We start from the raw sequence: 15,739 nt of genomic DNA, 5'->3' as shown, positions 1-15,739 counted from the left end.
TCATCAACACGCTGTCAACAAATTCAAGTTAAGTGTTCTACCGAAACCCATTTATCTATCATTTATGGCCATTAATGTCATTAGGTAGGGTGTCCCGGTTAGAGCACGAGATCGCCTCATACTAAAGGTAATTAAGCCAGGTCTGTATGGTTCCATGTACAGTGTTTTCTCTGATATAGCTGTCATATATTTAGGATTCTGGCTTCATAGCTAGCGCCCTTTTGACAGGTCAAGACGAGGAAGCATGCTTTGTGCATCAGTTACCAGGGTGTTGGAAGCTACCTCACACGAGGAAAATGTGGTGTCTACATCCTGGTTATACCTGGTGGACTAAGGCCTGCTGTACAATAAGATAAGGAACCTCTTCAATGTTTGTAGTCTAATACTGTAGTTTGTTTGGCTGCATATATATAAATTCAATTAATATAAACCCCCCTAATGTGTAGAGGATCGATTTGTGAGATTATGAGATTATTGCAGAAATACAGTCCACTTATCATCATACAAATTGCTATCGAAGTATATAAATTAACGTAAATATAAATTCTATATAAATTCATATAAATTAAATAAATATAAATCTCACAGGTCGGTTCCCACAAACATAACTAAGTCAATAATTTATGTTTTTAATAAAATATATTAATAATAATTAAAATAAACCAATTAGAAACAATTTGTTGAAAAAAGAAAATCACTCGGCCAATTAGGCAAATCGGACCTTGCATAGTAGGCCAAGAAGTGTAGTCTGGCTACTAGGAACAAACCTGAATGATCCCCAGGACTGTATGCACCTGAAAACTCACACCCCAGAAATGACTAGAACCCATACTGCCAGGAGCACTCTGCAGGCGTACAGGATCCTTTAACCGCTCGACCAACACGACCGGACAAAAGAGAATGATAGCCGAGGCTATTTCCATCCCCCCGCCGGCACTCGGTTGGTAATCTTGGGCTTCGTATTTTATCAAATCACATCATTCTTTGGGGCACACGTGAGGAACATAAATGCGATCAACCCTGAATAGTCCCCAGGACTATATGCAACTGAAAACTCACACCCCAGAAGTGACTCGAACCCATACTGCCAGGAGCACTATATATACAATATATATATATATATATATATATATATATATATATATATATATATATATATATATATATATATATATATATATATATATATATATATATATATATATATATATATATATCATATATATGTATGTAGTCCTGACAGCTGGGCCTGACAGCTGAGTGGACAGCGCTTCAGATTTGCAGTCTTGACGTTCCGGGTTCGATCCCTGGTGGAGGCAGAAACAAATGGGCAGAGTTTCTTTCACCCTGCTGCACCTGTCCACCAAGCAGTAAATAGGTACCTGGGAGTTAGACAGATGCTATGGGCTGCTTCTTGGGTGTGTGTAACAAAAAGGAAGCCTGGTCGAGAACAGGGCCGAGGGTACTCTAAGACCCGAAATCATCTCAACATAACCCTCTGCGTGACCTATATCAAATGAGCCTCTCACAAGGTATCTTACCAAAGAAATGGACACAAAGCCTCATAGTACCGAATCCTAAACCTAACTCTCAAAAATTCAGACCCATTTCCTTTACATCTTGCATGTGTAAAAGTCTTGGAGAGAATTGTTCTCAATCGTGTCATGTTACAGATCAAAGAAAAATTGGTTCCTAATCTATGCTTCTTTTATGCCCAAGTTTAGCACACAAACATTCTTTGCTGAATATTTTGTAAACTCCCAAGATAGGGACACAGGCAGCCTTTATTGACCTAAAGTCAGCTTTCTATGCAGCGAGTGGCAGAATAATATCAGAGCAACTTGCTGAATTTGGAATCAAGGGTAATCTTCTGAATTGGATTAAAAAAGAGCTACCTATCCAACAGCTGTGCTAGTGTCCTATTTAAAGGGGTTAAAAGTACAAGAACAGATGCATTCGAACTAGGCACACCTCAAGGTGGTGTCCTAAGCTCTATAATATACTTATGCACAAACTTGTCCATGTCATACCTGTACAACCTACTGAAACTGTTATATGTTATGCTGATGATATTTGTATTATGGCACACAGTAAACCAAGGTTACAAGTGTTACTTGATGCATTCTCCAAGATAGTAGTAGAATGTGGCCTCATAATCTCTGTTGATAAAACAATGGTTCTTATTCCCCATCCTCTTCATGCTAACTATACTATTAATGGAGTGCCCGTGGAGACTTGTGAATCTTATAAATATCTTGGAGTCGAGGTTAATGATACAAATCTCATCAGCAACCTGCTCAAAAACTTGTTGAGCGTCTCACACCCCTCAAAACTCTTGTTGGCAAAGAATTTGGCATTAACATATTTGACCTGCAGTTTCTTCATAAAAATAACAATGAAGATGTCTTATATGTATTTACTTTTCATCCTAAATTGCTTGGTATATATTTATCGGGTTGTACTTGCTACTATATAAACATAACTAGTGAAACTTTCCCCTACCATAAAAGCTTGGCCGAGGAAGGGCGAGAGTGTAAGCACTGAGGACGCTGTCTCCGGGGTGATGGCCAGCTGGTGGTGCATCCTCGTCCTCTGTCCTCGCAGCTCCACCAGACCCTCCGTGGTCAGCGAGTACGACGTTCCGTTCCCCTGAAGACAACACTTTCATTTATGGAGGAATCCAACACGAACTTTCCTGAAGTGACATCTCACTTCCGTGATAATCAAAATATAATAATTTAACATGATCCCTTTAGACTCGAACTTTAGCCAGCACAGAAGCCTTCCAGCAACTGGCATAACAGGTACACCTTTAACCCACTGCACCACGCTCAGACCCTTGTTTCTCATGATCCGAGACTATTTACCTAAGCAAGAAATTACGTGACAGTTACTGTTGTTTTTGACACGTGCTCACACTGGTTAACGTTTCCGGGGCAAAGGCTTGATATTTCCAGCTACTTACAAAGGGTTACTACAGTAACCCTTTTGTTGAAGCTTATTATATATCACATGACGTTGGACTGGACTGTGGGACACAGAATGAGATAAAATAGCTGTGTATAGCAGCTTGCTTGAATTATTTTAGTAAAGAGATTGCAATATCCATTATTGCTTTCTCGAAGTTCTCTGTGATATCTAAGTCATCTACTGCTTGATCAATAACTCTACACAACCTTCGACTGTTGGCAAAATGTAAATATGATTGGAGAATTTTCTGTTTGAGAGTGTTATTGTAAATATTATTATAATAGTATAGGAATATTGCTCCATGATAAACTACCTGTACATCATGCCGCATCTCTATACTGAACAGTAATAAATGTAATCAAATCAATAATAACAACAACAATAATAAGAACAGTAATAATACTGATATGTAAAATTTAAATAAAATAATAACATTCGTGATAAAAATGAATATGAATTATTTTTACTTTTGAGATGACTTGAACCAACGATCCAGGTAGCATGATACACAGTACCTTGATACCCAGTACGCAGTCACGCACGACACGCACGTGGTACGCCCTTGTACCACGACATGTAATAACTTACACAACCTGGGAATGCACCTGGAGAACTGGTCACTGGGTCGAGTCCCCTGTAGTGCTCCAACTGATGTTGTCATTGATACAAACCAGGTTAGTGCGAGTTCTTCATGTGTGAAGCTGGAGCGTGGGGTTGATGAACTACTTTACCTACACCAGAGTGCATGGCGGGTATGTGTACAACTTTGGCTTTAGTACAAGCCTCCACACTTCCCGTGGATTTAGTCGACTCCCAGACTGAGTAACATATGCCATGGTGTGGCGCAGAGGTAAGGTACGCGGCTGGTAGTGCCCAGGTCGCTGGGTCGAGTCCCCTCAGTGTTTCAACTGATTTTTTCACTATTATTATTATTATCATTACTGTTGATAATATAATGAGTATTTGTATTGAAGGTTCCAGAAGGTAAGGAGCCTCTCGTATTATTACGCCCAACCACTTGGGTTGGACGGTATAGCGACGGTCTCGCTTCATGCAGGTTGGCGTTCAGTAACCGACCGTCCAAGTGGTTGGGCATCATTCCTTCCCCTCCCCCTCCCTCCCTCCCGTCCAATCCCGAGTTCTTATCCTGACCCCCTTCCCTGTGCTATACAACCATAATGGCTTCGCAATTTCCCCTGATAACTCCCTCCCTCCCTCCTTACTCTCCTGAGACTGATGGATGCCTACTACTACTATTATCAATAGGATTCTGTTATCACTAGGATTTTGTTATCAGTACGATTCTGTTATCACTGCGATGCTGTTATCAGTATCTACATTTTAAAGATAAATCTACATTTCTCTTTAAAATCCTTGCTTTAAACTTACAATAATATTCTATGCACATCCTTAACACTGAGAGTGGTTGGGAGACTCAAGTGTGCTACAGTGAAGGAGACACGGCGCACGAGAAGGGTAAGAGCGGCGGGCAGCCGGTGCTCACCTCTACACATCATGTTAGAGGACGTCCTGGCAACGAGGACCATCTCAACCCAACAGCTAAGCTGTCCTTGTCTATATTAACACAAGGATAGAGCAAGTATATTTAAATGAATTTTAATTAATAAAATAAATATTCAAAATGAAACATATTGATCAAGTAAATTACTTGCTCTAGCCTAATCTATTAACAATTTAAGCCCCCCAAGTGTGTGGGATACATTTGTAAGGAGAATTATCAAAATAAAATAAAATTATTTACCAACTGAGTTTAAAGTCCACAATTAAAGTTAAAATAAAATTACAGATAAAAAAATTACTGATGCAAGTATTCTCTACGGTATCAGTGTTACAAGCAATAATTACAACTTACCCAATGTGACATTTTTAGTTAAAAAATATTTTTCCATATATTCTTTGCTCATAAATTAGTAATTAAGCTTATATTTACTACACACCTTCCTGATGCCAATGCTGATGTTTTTAAGTTCAGTTGTAATGGACAAAGTGAAGTATCCATCCTCCCGGTAGGTGGCGTAGACGGTCACCTGGCGGCCGTCTACGTAGTGGAAAGTGATCACCAGCGGCACCTCGTCGATCTCTCCTCTTACCTCAAGTTTTAGTTCCTTCCCGATGAAAGTTCCCTAAGTGAGAGGAAACATTACCACATTATCGTTAAGATAATTACATATTAAATATTCCATACTGTGGAGGATCTCTACCTTCTAAAATAATTGAGATCATTATCTCTAAATTCACTCCAAAACTGTCCAGTCTTTAATATCGTCTCTCTCTGTTTTTCACGTGGATGCTTTCCATGTGGAGGGATATGAGGATAAGTATTTGGGATGGGATGGGGGGAAGGAACAATGCCCAACATCTTGGACGGTCGGGGATTGAACACTGACCTGGAAGAAGGGAGGTGGGGGGGGGGGGGGAAGTTGAGGATCAGGAGAAAGCGCCAAGCCACCAAGACTATAATAAGCTCTATAAAAGATGAGGCGAGACCGTCGCTCTACCGTCCAGCCCAAGTGGATGGGCTAGACACTCCCAAGAACACGTCAGTATTTCCACCCGGGTTGAGGTGGGGATATCTCCGAACACCTTTGCCCAACTACTTTGACTGGTCGGTACAGCAGAGGCCTTGCATCCTGCAGTTAAGTTTTGATGCACCATTCCTTCCAATCGGCCAAACCCAGAGCCTTGGCATCATATTCCATTCCAAGTTATATACAGTCAAACGTCCTTAGCGCTTTCGCTTCATAATTACTTTACACAGAATGACTGGTAGAGGGAATATTGAATTAAATTGTAACTTTCCTTCTTATTAACCATACACAGCTTCCTAAGTAGAGCCAAGTATCGTACTGATGTCCTGTAATTTTCACTACCTGCCACCTGACTTACAGATCTCTAAAGTAAACTTTGGTTTATCATTTGTTAAACAAATTGTTTGCCCGCTGTGAGCTTATTCTTTAGTGAGCGCCGCATGTGTTGTGATTACACAGACTTTTACATGGCTCTAAAAATGTTGTCACATACAATAGCGTGTGAGATACCTTCTCCGAGCTGCTCGGTTTAATCATCCGCTTTCACTGTGCCTTGGGAATTGGCTGCTTGCTGAAGTATTACTTGTGGGCACCTTATGTATCCCTCATGCAGCAAGCACTCAGCTGCCACGTGACCTCAGCATGACAACACGCGCCATCCTGATGCCTCTGGCCTCACTTCAGAGCACAGCGGCACTCTCTTTGTTGCCACGTTTCTTTTACAGTCACTGGCAGCCCTCGAACTTTTTTGTGTGCGGTTCAGACAGATGTAATTTAGGAATCTTCAAGTACGTACTCCTGGAGTCCAGGTCTTCTCTGCTGACTATGCAGAGAAGAATAGGTCTGCAGAGGTCTATGGGCCAGTGTCATGCTTGTCTGTCCTGTTTATTTTAGCTTTCCTTTGCAGTGTGCTATGGCAATGTTGTCTGGGACTGAGCTTGATTCTGCGGCTTTCAAATTTTATAGATACAAAATGGGTTTCTATATTCTGGTGACATTCCTCCTGTTTGGTACAGGGTCGTTTTCACCTCAGGGTGACTCGATCTGGGACATAGGAAGAATAATCGTACTGATTCAACCTGTCAATTTTTTTGGATCCATATGAATGCTCAATTTTCGGTTCAGGATACATATCAAGTTTCATATCCTTTAACAGCAGCTCCTAGAAACGTTCGGTCTTTGCTCAGGATGGGGCTTGAGGATCAATTATCAGAGGTCGTGCCCTTGGAGGTTACTGTGACGTCTGAATCCTTGTTTGAATTGTCTGCTTTCCCTTCCTTTGAGTGGAGGGAGCCTGCTTCCCTCTCCAGGGAGCTAGGAGCTGTGGCGGGTAGTTTTTCCACTGGCCGTGAGTGGAACGATGGTCCCACTAAACTACAATGTGAACAGTAGGTGGCAGCATGCTGTGTTGTCCCCTGTTGTGTGTCCCTGCTGTGCGTCCCTGCTGTGTTGTCCCCTGTTGTGTGTGTCCCTGCTGTGCGTCCCTGCTGTGTTTTCCCCTGTTGTGTGTCCCTGCTGTGTTGTCCCCTGTTGTGTGTCCCTGCTGTGTGTCCCTGCTGTGTTGTCCCCTGTTGTGTGTCCCTGCTGTGTTGTCCCCTGTTGTGTGTCCCTGCTGTGTGTCCCTGCTGTGTTGTCCCCTGTTGTGTGCCCTGCTGTGTTGTCCCCTGTTGTGTGTCCCTGCTGTGTTGTCCCCTGTTGTGTGTCCCTGCTGTGTTGTCCCCTGTTGTGTGTCCCTGCTGTGCGTCCCTGCTGTGTTGTCCCCTGTTGTGTGTCCCTGCTGTGTTGTCCCCTGTTGTGTGTCCCTGCTGTGTGTCCCTGCTGTGTGTCCCTGCTGTGTTGTTCCCTGTTGTGTGTCCCTGCTGTGTTGTCCCCTGTTGTGTGTCCCTGCTGTGTTGTCCCCTGTTGTGTGTCCCTGCTGTGTTGTCCCCTGTTGTGTGTCCCTGCTGTGTTGTCCCCTGTTGTGTGTCCCTGCTGTGTTGTCCCCTGTTGTGTGTCCCTGCTGTGTTGTCCCCTGTTGTGTGTCCCTGCTGTGTGCCCCTGCTGTGTTGTCCCCTGTTGTGTGTCCCTGCTGTGTTGTCCCCTGTTGTGTGTCCCTGCTGTGCGTCCCTGCTGTGTTGTCCCCTGTTGTGTGTCCCTGCTGTGTTGTCCCCTGTTGTGTGTCCCTGCTGTGTGTCCCTGCTGTGTGTCCCTGCTGTGTTGTCCCCTGTTGTGTGTCCCTGCTGTGTTGTCCCCTGTTGTGTGTCCCTGCTGTGTTGTCCCCTGTTGTGTGTCCCTGCTGTGTTGTCCCCTGTTGTGTGTCCCTGCTGTGTTGTCCCCTGTTGTGTGTCCCTGCTGTGTTGTCCCCTGTTGTGTGTCCCTGCTGTGTGCCCTGCTGTGTTGTCCCCTGTTGTGTGTCCCTGCTGTGTTGTCCCCTGTTGTGTGTCCCTGCTGTGTTGTCCCCTGTTGTGTGTCCCTGCTGTGTGCCCCTGCTGTGTTGTCCCCTGTTGTGTGTCCCTGCTGTGTTGTCCCCTGTTGTGTGTCCCTGCTGTGTGTCCCTGCTGTGTGCCCCTGCTGTGTTGTCCCCTGTTGTGTGTCCCTGCTGTGTTGTCCCCTGTTGTGTGTCCCTGCTGTGTGTCCCTGCTGTGTGCCCCTGCTGTGTTGTCCCCTGTTGTGTGTCCCTGCTGTGTTGTCCCCTGTTTTTCCCTGCTGTGTGTCCCTGCTGTGTTGCCCCCTGTTGTGTGTCCCTGCTGTGTGTCCCTGCTGTGTGTCCCTGCTGTGTGTCCCTGCTGTGTTGTCCCCTGTTGTGTGTCCCTGCTGTGTGTCCCTGCTGTGTTGCCCCCTGTTGTGTGTTCCTGCTGTGTGTCCCTGCTGTGTTGTCCCATGTTGTGTGTCCCTGCTGTGTGTCCCTGCTGTGTATCCCTGCTGTGTGTCCCTGCTTTGTTGTCCTCTGCTGTGTTGTTCCCTGCTGTGTGTCCCTGCTATGTGTCCCTGCTGTGTATTTCTGATGTGTGTCCCTGCTATGTGTCATTACTGTGTATCCCTGCTATGTGTCATTACTGTGTATCCCTGCTGTATGTCCCTTCTGTGCAATGCTGCTGTGTGTATCTGCTGTGTGTGTCTGCTGTGTGTCCCTGATGTGTGTCCCTGCTGTGTGTGTCCCTGCTGTGTGTCCCTGCTTTGTTGTCCCATGCTGTGTTGTTCCCTGCTGTGTGTGCCTGCTGTGTGTCCCTGCTGTGTTTTCCCATGCTGTGTGTCCCTGCTGTGTTCTCACCTGCTATGTTTCCCTCCTGTGTGTCCAAGCTGTGTGTCCCTGCAGTGTGTCCCCACTGTGTGTGTGTCCCGGCTGTGTGTCCCTGGTGTGTGTCCCTGCTGTGTGTTCCTGCTGTGTGTCCCTGCTGAGTGTCCCTGGTGTTTGTCCCTGCTGTATGTCCCTGCTGTGTGTCCCTGCTGTGTATCTCTGCTGTGTGTCCCTGCTGTGTGTCCCTGCTGTGTTGTCCCTTGCTGGGTTTCCCTGCGTGTCCATGCTGTGTGTCCATGCAGTGTGTCCCTGCTGTATGTCCCTGCTGAGTGTCCCTGCTGTGTGTCCCTGCTGTGTGTCCCTAATGTGTGTCCCTGTTGTGAGTCTTTACTGTGTGTCCCTATTGTGTGTCCCTACTGTGTGTCCCTGCTGTGTTTTCCCGTGCTGTGTTGTCCCCTGCTGAGTTGTCCCCTGCTGAGTTTCCCTGCTGTGTGTCCATGCTGTGTGTCCATGCAGTGTGTCCCTACTGTGTGTGTGTCCCTACATTGTCCCTGCTGTGTGTCCCTGCTGTGTGTCGCTGCTGTTTGTCCCTGCTGTATGTCCCTGCTGTGTGTCCCTATTGTGTATCCCTGTTGTGTGTCCCAGCTGTATGTCCCTGCTGTGTGTCCCTGCTGTGTTGTTCCTTGCTGTGTGTACCTGCTGTGTGTCCCTGCTGTGTGTCCCTACTGAGTGTCCATGCTGTATGTCCCTGCTGTGTGTCCCTATTGTGTATCCCTGTTGTGTGTCCCAGCTGTATGTCCCTGCAGTGTTGTCCTCTGCTGTGTTGTCCCCTGCTGTGTTTCCCTGATGTGTGTCCATGCTATGTGTCCCTACTGTGTGTGTATGTCCCTGCTGTATGTCCCTGCTGTGTGTGTGTGTCTCTTTTGTGTGTCCCTGCTGTGTGTCCTTAGAATGTGTCCCTGCTGTGTGTCCCTGCTGTTTGTCTCTGCTGTGTGTCCCTACTGTGTGTGTGTGTCCCTGCTGTGTGTCCCTGCTGTTTGTCTCTGCTGTGTGTCCCTGATGTGTGTCCCTGTTGTGTGTCTCTGCTGTATGTCTCTGCTTTGTGTCCCTACTGTGTGCCCCAGCTGTGTGTCCCTGCTGTGTGTCCCTGCTGTTTGTCCCTGCTGTGTGTGTCCCTGCTGTGTGTCCCTGATGTGTATCCCTGCTGTGTGTCAATGCTGAGTTGTTCCCTGCTGTGTGTCCCTGCTGTTTGTCCCTACTGTGTGTCCCTGTTGTGTTTCTATTGTGTGTCCTTGCTGTGTGTCCCTGCTGTGTGTCCCTGCTGTGTGTCCCTGCTGTGTGTCCCTGCTGTGTGTCCCTGCTGTGTGTCCCTGCTGTGTGTCCCTGCTGTGTATGTGTCCCTGCTGTGTGTTCCTTCTGTATGTCCCGGCTGCGTGTGTGTCACTGCTGTGTGACCCTAATGCGTGCGTGTCCCTGGTGTGTGTGTCCCTGCTGTGTGTCCCTGCTGTGTGTTTCTGCTGCGTGTCCCTGCTGTGTGTCCCTGCTGTGTGTTCCTGCTCTGTGTTCCTGCTGTGTGTCCCTGCTGTGTGTTCCTGCTCTGTGTTCCTGCTGTTTGTCCCTACTGTGTGTCCCTGTTGTGTCTCTATTGTGTGTCCCTGCTGTGTGTTCCTGCAACCCGTTCTCGCAAATTTAATAAGTCAATATTGACTTATTAAATATGTGCATAGGTGACATACTTAACATAATAGTTTCCCTTGAAAAGCTTCATAGAAAACAGCGACCTTACCTAACCTACTTAGTATGTTAAGATAAGCATCTTATTGCTTCGTAATTACAATTATTACCTAACCTATACCTATAATAGGTTAAGTAGCAATTGTAATTACGAAGCTATAAGATGCTTATTTTAACATACTAAGTAGGTTAGGTAAGGTCGGTGTTTTCTATGAAGCTTTTCAAGGGAAACTATTATGTTTAGTATGTCACCAATGCACGCAACTAATAAGTCAATATTGACTTATTAAATTTGCGAGAACGGGTTGGTTCCTGCTGTGTGTCCCTGCTGTATGTCTCTGCTGTGTTGTTCCCTGCTCTGTGTCCAACCTGTGTGTCCCTAATGGGTGTGTGTCCCTGCTGTGTGTCCCGGCTGTGTGTCCCTACTGAGTGTCCATGCTGTGTGTCTCTACTGTGTGTGTGTTCCTGCTATGTGTCCCTACTGTGTGTCCATCCTGTGTGTCCCTACTGGGTGTGTGTCCCTGCTGTGTGTCCCGGCTGTGTGTCCCTACTGAGTGTCCGTGCTGTGTGTCCCTACTGTGTGTGTGTGTCCCTGCTGTGTGTCCTTGTTGTATGTCCCTGCTGTGTTGTTCACTGCTGTGTGTCCCTGCTGTGTTTCCCTACTATGTGTACCTGCTGTATGTTCCAGCTGTGTGTCCCTTCTGTGTGTCCCTGCCGTGTGTTCCTACTGTCTGTCCCTACTGTGCGTCCCTGCTGTGTGTCCCTGCTGTATGTCCCTGCTGTGTGTTCCTGCTGGGTTGTTCCCTGTTGTGTTTCCCTTCTGTGTGTCCCTGCTGTGTGTCCCTACTGTGTGTCCCTACTGTGTGTCCCTGCTGTGTGTCCCTGTTGTATGTCCCTGCTGTGTGTCACTGCTGTGTGTCCCTGCTGTTTTCCGGCTGTGTGTCCCTTCTGTGTGTCCATGCTGTGTGTCCCTACTGTGTGTCCCTACTGTGTATCCCTTCTGTGTGTCCTTGCTGTATGTCCCTGCTGTGTGTCCTTGCTGTATGTCCCTGCTGTGTGTCCCTGCTGTATGTCCCTGCTGTGTGTCCCTGCTGTGTGTCCCTTGCTGTGTTTTTCTGTGTGTCCCTGCTGTGTGTTCATGCAGTGTTTCCCTGCAGTGTGTCCCTTCTGTGTGTCCCTGTTGTGAGTCCCTACTGAGTGTCCCTGCTGTGTATCCCTGCTGGGTGTTCCTACTGTCTGTCCCTACTGTGCGTCCCTGCTGTGTGTCCCTGCTGTATGTCCCTGCTGTGTGTTCCTGCTGGGTTGTTCCCTGTTGTGTTTCCCTTCTGTGTGTCCCTGCTGTGTGTCCCTACTGTGTGTCCCTACTGTGTGCCCCTGCTGTGTGTCCCTACTGTGTGTCTCTGCTGTGTGTCCCTGCTGTTTGTCCCTGCTGTATGTCCCTGCTGTATGTCCCTGCTGTGTATCCCTGCTGGGTGTCCCAGCTGTATGTCCCTGCTGTGTGTCCCTGCTGTGTGTCCCTGCTGTGTATCCCTGCTGGGTGTCCCAGCTGTATGTCCCTGCTGTGTGTCCCTGCTGTGTGTCCCTGCTGTGTGTCCCTACTGTGTGTCCCTACTGTGTGCCCCTGCTGTGTGTCCCTACTGTGTGTCTCTGCTGTGTATCTCTGCTGTGTGTCCCTGCTGTTTGTCCCTGCTGTATGTCCCTGCTGTATGTCCCTGCTGTGTATCCCTGCTGGGTGTCCCAGCTGTGTGTCCCTGCTGTGTGTCCCTGCTGTATGTCCCTGCTGTATGTCCCTGCTGTGTATCCCTGCTGGGTGTCCCAGCTGTGTGTCCCTGCTGTGTGTCCCTGCTGTGTGTCCCTGCTGTGTATCCCTGCTGGGTGTCCCAGCTGTATGTCCCTGCTGTGTGTCCCTGCTGTGTGTCCCTGCTGTGTGTACCTGCTGTGTTGTCCTCTGCTGTGTTTCCCTGATGTGTGTCCATGCTATGTGTCCTTACTGTGTGTGTGTCCTTACTGTGAGTGTGTGTCCCTGCAGTGTGTGTGTGTCCCTGCTGTGTGTCCCTAGAGTGTGTCCCTACTGTGTGTCCCTGCTGTTTGTCTCTGCTGTGTGTGTGTGTGTGTCCCTGCTGTGTGTCCTTGGAGTGTGTCCCTGTTGTGTGTCCCTGCTGTATGTCCCTACTGTGTGCCCCTGCTGTGAGTCCCTATTGTGTGTCCCTGTTTGTCCCTGCTGTGTATCCCTTCTGTGTGCCAATGCTGAGTGGTTCCCTGCTGTGTGTCCCTGCTGTGTGCCCCTGCTGTGTTGTCCCCTGTTGTGTGTCCCTGCTGTGTTGTCCCCTGTTGTGTGTCCCTGCTGTGTTGTCCCCTGTTGTGTGTCCCTGCTGTGTGCCCCTGCTGTGTTGTCCCCTGTTGTGTGTCCCTGCTGTGTTGTCCCCTGTTGTGTGTCCCTGCTGTGTGTCCCTGCTGTGTGCCCCTGCTGTGTTGTCCCCTGTTGTGTGTCCCTGCTGTGTTGTCCCCTGTTGTGTGTCCCTGCTGTGTGTCCCTGCTGTGTGCCCCTGCTGTGTTGTCCCCTGTTGTGTTTCCCTGCTGTGTTGTCCCCTGTTGTGTGTCCCTGCTGTGTGTCCCTGCTGTGTTGCCCCCTGTTGTGTGTCCCTGCTGTGTGTCCCTGCTGTGTGTCCCTGCTGTGTGTCCCTGCTGTGTTGTCCCCTGTTGTGTGTCCCTGCTGTGTGTCCCTGCTGTGTTGCCCCTTGTTGTGTGTCCCTGCTGTGTGTTCCTGCTGTGTTGTCCCATGTTGTGTGTCCCTGCTGTGTGTCCCTGCTGTGTATCCCTGCTGTGTGTCCCTGCTTTGTTGTCCTCTGCTGTGTTGTTCCCTGCTGTGTGTCTCTGCTATGTGTCCCTGCTGTGTATTTCTGATGTGTGTCCCTGCTATGTGTCATTACTGTGTATCCCTGCTATGTGTCATTACTGTGTATCCCTGCTGTATGTCCCTTCTGTGCAATGCTGCTGTGTGTATCTGCTGTGTGTGTCTGCTGTGTGTCCCTGATGTGTGTCCCTGCTGTGTGTGTCCCTGCTGTGTGTCCCTGCTTTGTTGTCCCATGCTGTGTTGTTCCCTGCTGTGTGTGCCTGCTGTGTGTCCCTGCTGTGTTTTCCCATGCTGTGTGTCCCTGCTGTGTTCTCACCTGCTATGTTTCCCTCCTGTGTGTCCAAGCTGTGTGTCCCTGCAGTGTGTCCCCACTGTGTGTTCCTGCTGTGTGTCCCTGCTGAGTGTCCCTGGTGTTTGTCCCTGCTGTATGTCCCTGCTGTGTGTCCCTGCTGTGTATCTCTGCTGTGTGTCCCTGCTGTGTGTCCCTGCTGTGTTGTCCCTTGCTGGGTTTCCCTGCGTGTCCATGCTGTGTGTCCATGCAGTGTGTCCCTGCTGTATGTCCCTGCTGAGTGTCCCTGCTGTGTGTCCCTGCTGTGTGTCCCTAATGTGTGTCCCTGTTGTGAGTCTTTACTGTGTGTCCCTACTGTGTGTCCCTACTGTGTGTCCCTGCTGTGTGTCCCTGCTGTGTGTCCCTGCTGTGTGTCCCAGCTGTGTTTTCCCGTGCTGTTTTGTCCCCTGCTGAGTTGTCCCCTGCTGAGTTTCCCTGCTGTGTGTCCATGCTGTGTGTCCATGCAGTGTGTCCCTACTGTGTGTGTGTCCCTGCTGTGTGTGTCCCTACATTGTCCCTGCTGTGTGTCCCTGCTGTGTGTCGCTGCTGTTTGTCCCTGCTGTATGTCCCTGCTGTGTGTCCCTATTGTGTATCCCTGTTGTGTGTCCCAGCTGTATGTCCCTGCTGTGTGTCCCTGCTGTGTTGTTCCTTGCTGTGTGTACCTGCTGTGTGTCCCTGCTGTGTGTCCCTACTGAGTGTCCATGCTGTATGTCCCTGCTGTGTGTCCCTATTGTGTATCCCTGTTGTGTGTCCAAGCTGTATGTCCCTGCTGTGTTGTCCTCTGCTGTGTTGTCCCCTGCTGTGTTTCCCTGATGTGTGTCCATGCTATGTGTCCCTACTGTGTGTGTATGTCCCTGCTGTGTGTGTGTGTCTCTTCTGTGTGTCCCTGCTGTGTGTCCTTAGAATGTGTCCCTGCTGTGTGTCCCTGCTGTTTGTCTCTGCTGTGTGTCCCTACTGTGTGTGTGTGTCCCTGCTGTGTGTCCCTGCTGTTTGTCTCTGCTGTGTGTCCCTACTGTGTGTGTGTGTCCCTGATGTGTGTCCCTGTTGTGTGTCTCTGCTGTATGTCTCTGCTTTGTGTCCTTACTGTGTGCCCCAGCTGTGTGTCCCTGCTGTGTGTCCCTGCTGTTTGTCCCTGCTGTGTGTGTCCCTTTTGTGTGTCCCTGATGTGTATCCCTGCTGTGTGTCAATGCTGAGTTGTTCCCTGCTGTGTGTCCCTGCTGTTTGTCCCTACTGTGTGTCCCTGTTGTGTCTCTATTGTGTGTCCCTGCTGTGTGTCCCTGCTGTGTGTCCCTGCTGTGTGTCCCTGCTGTGTATGTGTCCCTGCTGTGTGTTCCTTCTGTTTGTCCCGGCTGCGTGTGTGTCACTGCTGTGTGACCCTAATGCGTGCGTGTCCCTGGTGTGTGTGTCCCTGCTGTGTGTCCCTGCTGTGTGTTTCTGCTGCGTGTCCCTGCTGTGTGTCCCTGCTGTGTGTTCCTGCTCTGTGTTCCTGCTGTGTGTCCTTGCTGTGTGTTCCTGCTCTGTGTTCCTGCTGTTTGTCCCTACTGTGTGTCCCTGCTGTGTGTTCCTGCAACCTTTCTCGCAAATTTAATAAGTCAATATTGACTTATTAAATATGTGCATAGGTGACATACTTAACATAATAGTTTCCCTTGAAAAGCTTCATAGAAAACAGCGACCTTACCTAACCTACTTAGTATGTTAAGATAAGCATCTTATTGCTTCGTAATTACAATGATTACCTAACCTATACCTATAATAGGTTAAGTAACAATTGTAATTACGAAGCTATAAGATGCTTATTTTAACATACTAAGTAGGTTAGGTAAGGTCGGTGTTTTCTATGAAGCTTTTCAAGGGAAACTATTATGTTTAGTATGTCACCAATGCACGCAACTAATAAGTCAATATTGACTTATTAAATTTGCGAGAACGGGTTGGTTCCTGCTGTGTGTCCCTGCTGTATGTCTCTGCTGTGTTGTTCCCTGCTCTGTGTCCAACCTGTGTGTCCCTAATGGGTGTGTGTCCCTGCTGTGTGTCCCGGCTGTGTGTCCCTACTGAGTGTCCATGCTGTGTGTCTCTACTGTGTG

General features: G+C 48.2%; 1 protein-coding gene across 1 annotated transcript in view; it reads right to left on the bottom strand.

The window, feature by feature from the left end:
* LOC123766095 (uncharacterized) overlaps positions 1–15,739 on the bottom strand; it is a 902,969-nt gene that overhangs the window by 336,127 nt on the left and 551,103 nt on the right. Inside the window, exons 34-35 of the mRNA XM_069321294.1 lie at positions 4,929–5,114; positions 2,503–2,649 (exon numbers count right to left, since the gene is read on the bottom strand). Of these exons, the coding sequence (XP_069177395.1) occupies positions 2,503–2,649; positions 4,929–5,114 (333 nt within the window). The remainder of the gene's footprint in view (positions 1–2,502; positions 2,650–4,928; positions 5,115–15,739) is intronic.

Source organism: Procambarus clarkii, chromosome 9 (assembly GCF_040958095.1).
Source record: "Procambarus clarkii isolate CNS0578487 chromosome 9, FALCON_Pclarkii_2.0, whole genome shotgun sequence".
Taxonomy (NCBI): Eukaryota; Metazoa; Arthropoda; class Malacostraca; order Decapoda; family Cambaridae; genus Procambarus; species Procambarus clarkii.
The sequence above is the reverse complement of the archived record's forward strand: the minus strand, read 5'-3'. Positions and strand labels throughout refer to the sequence as shown.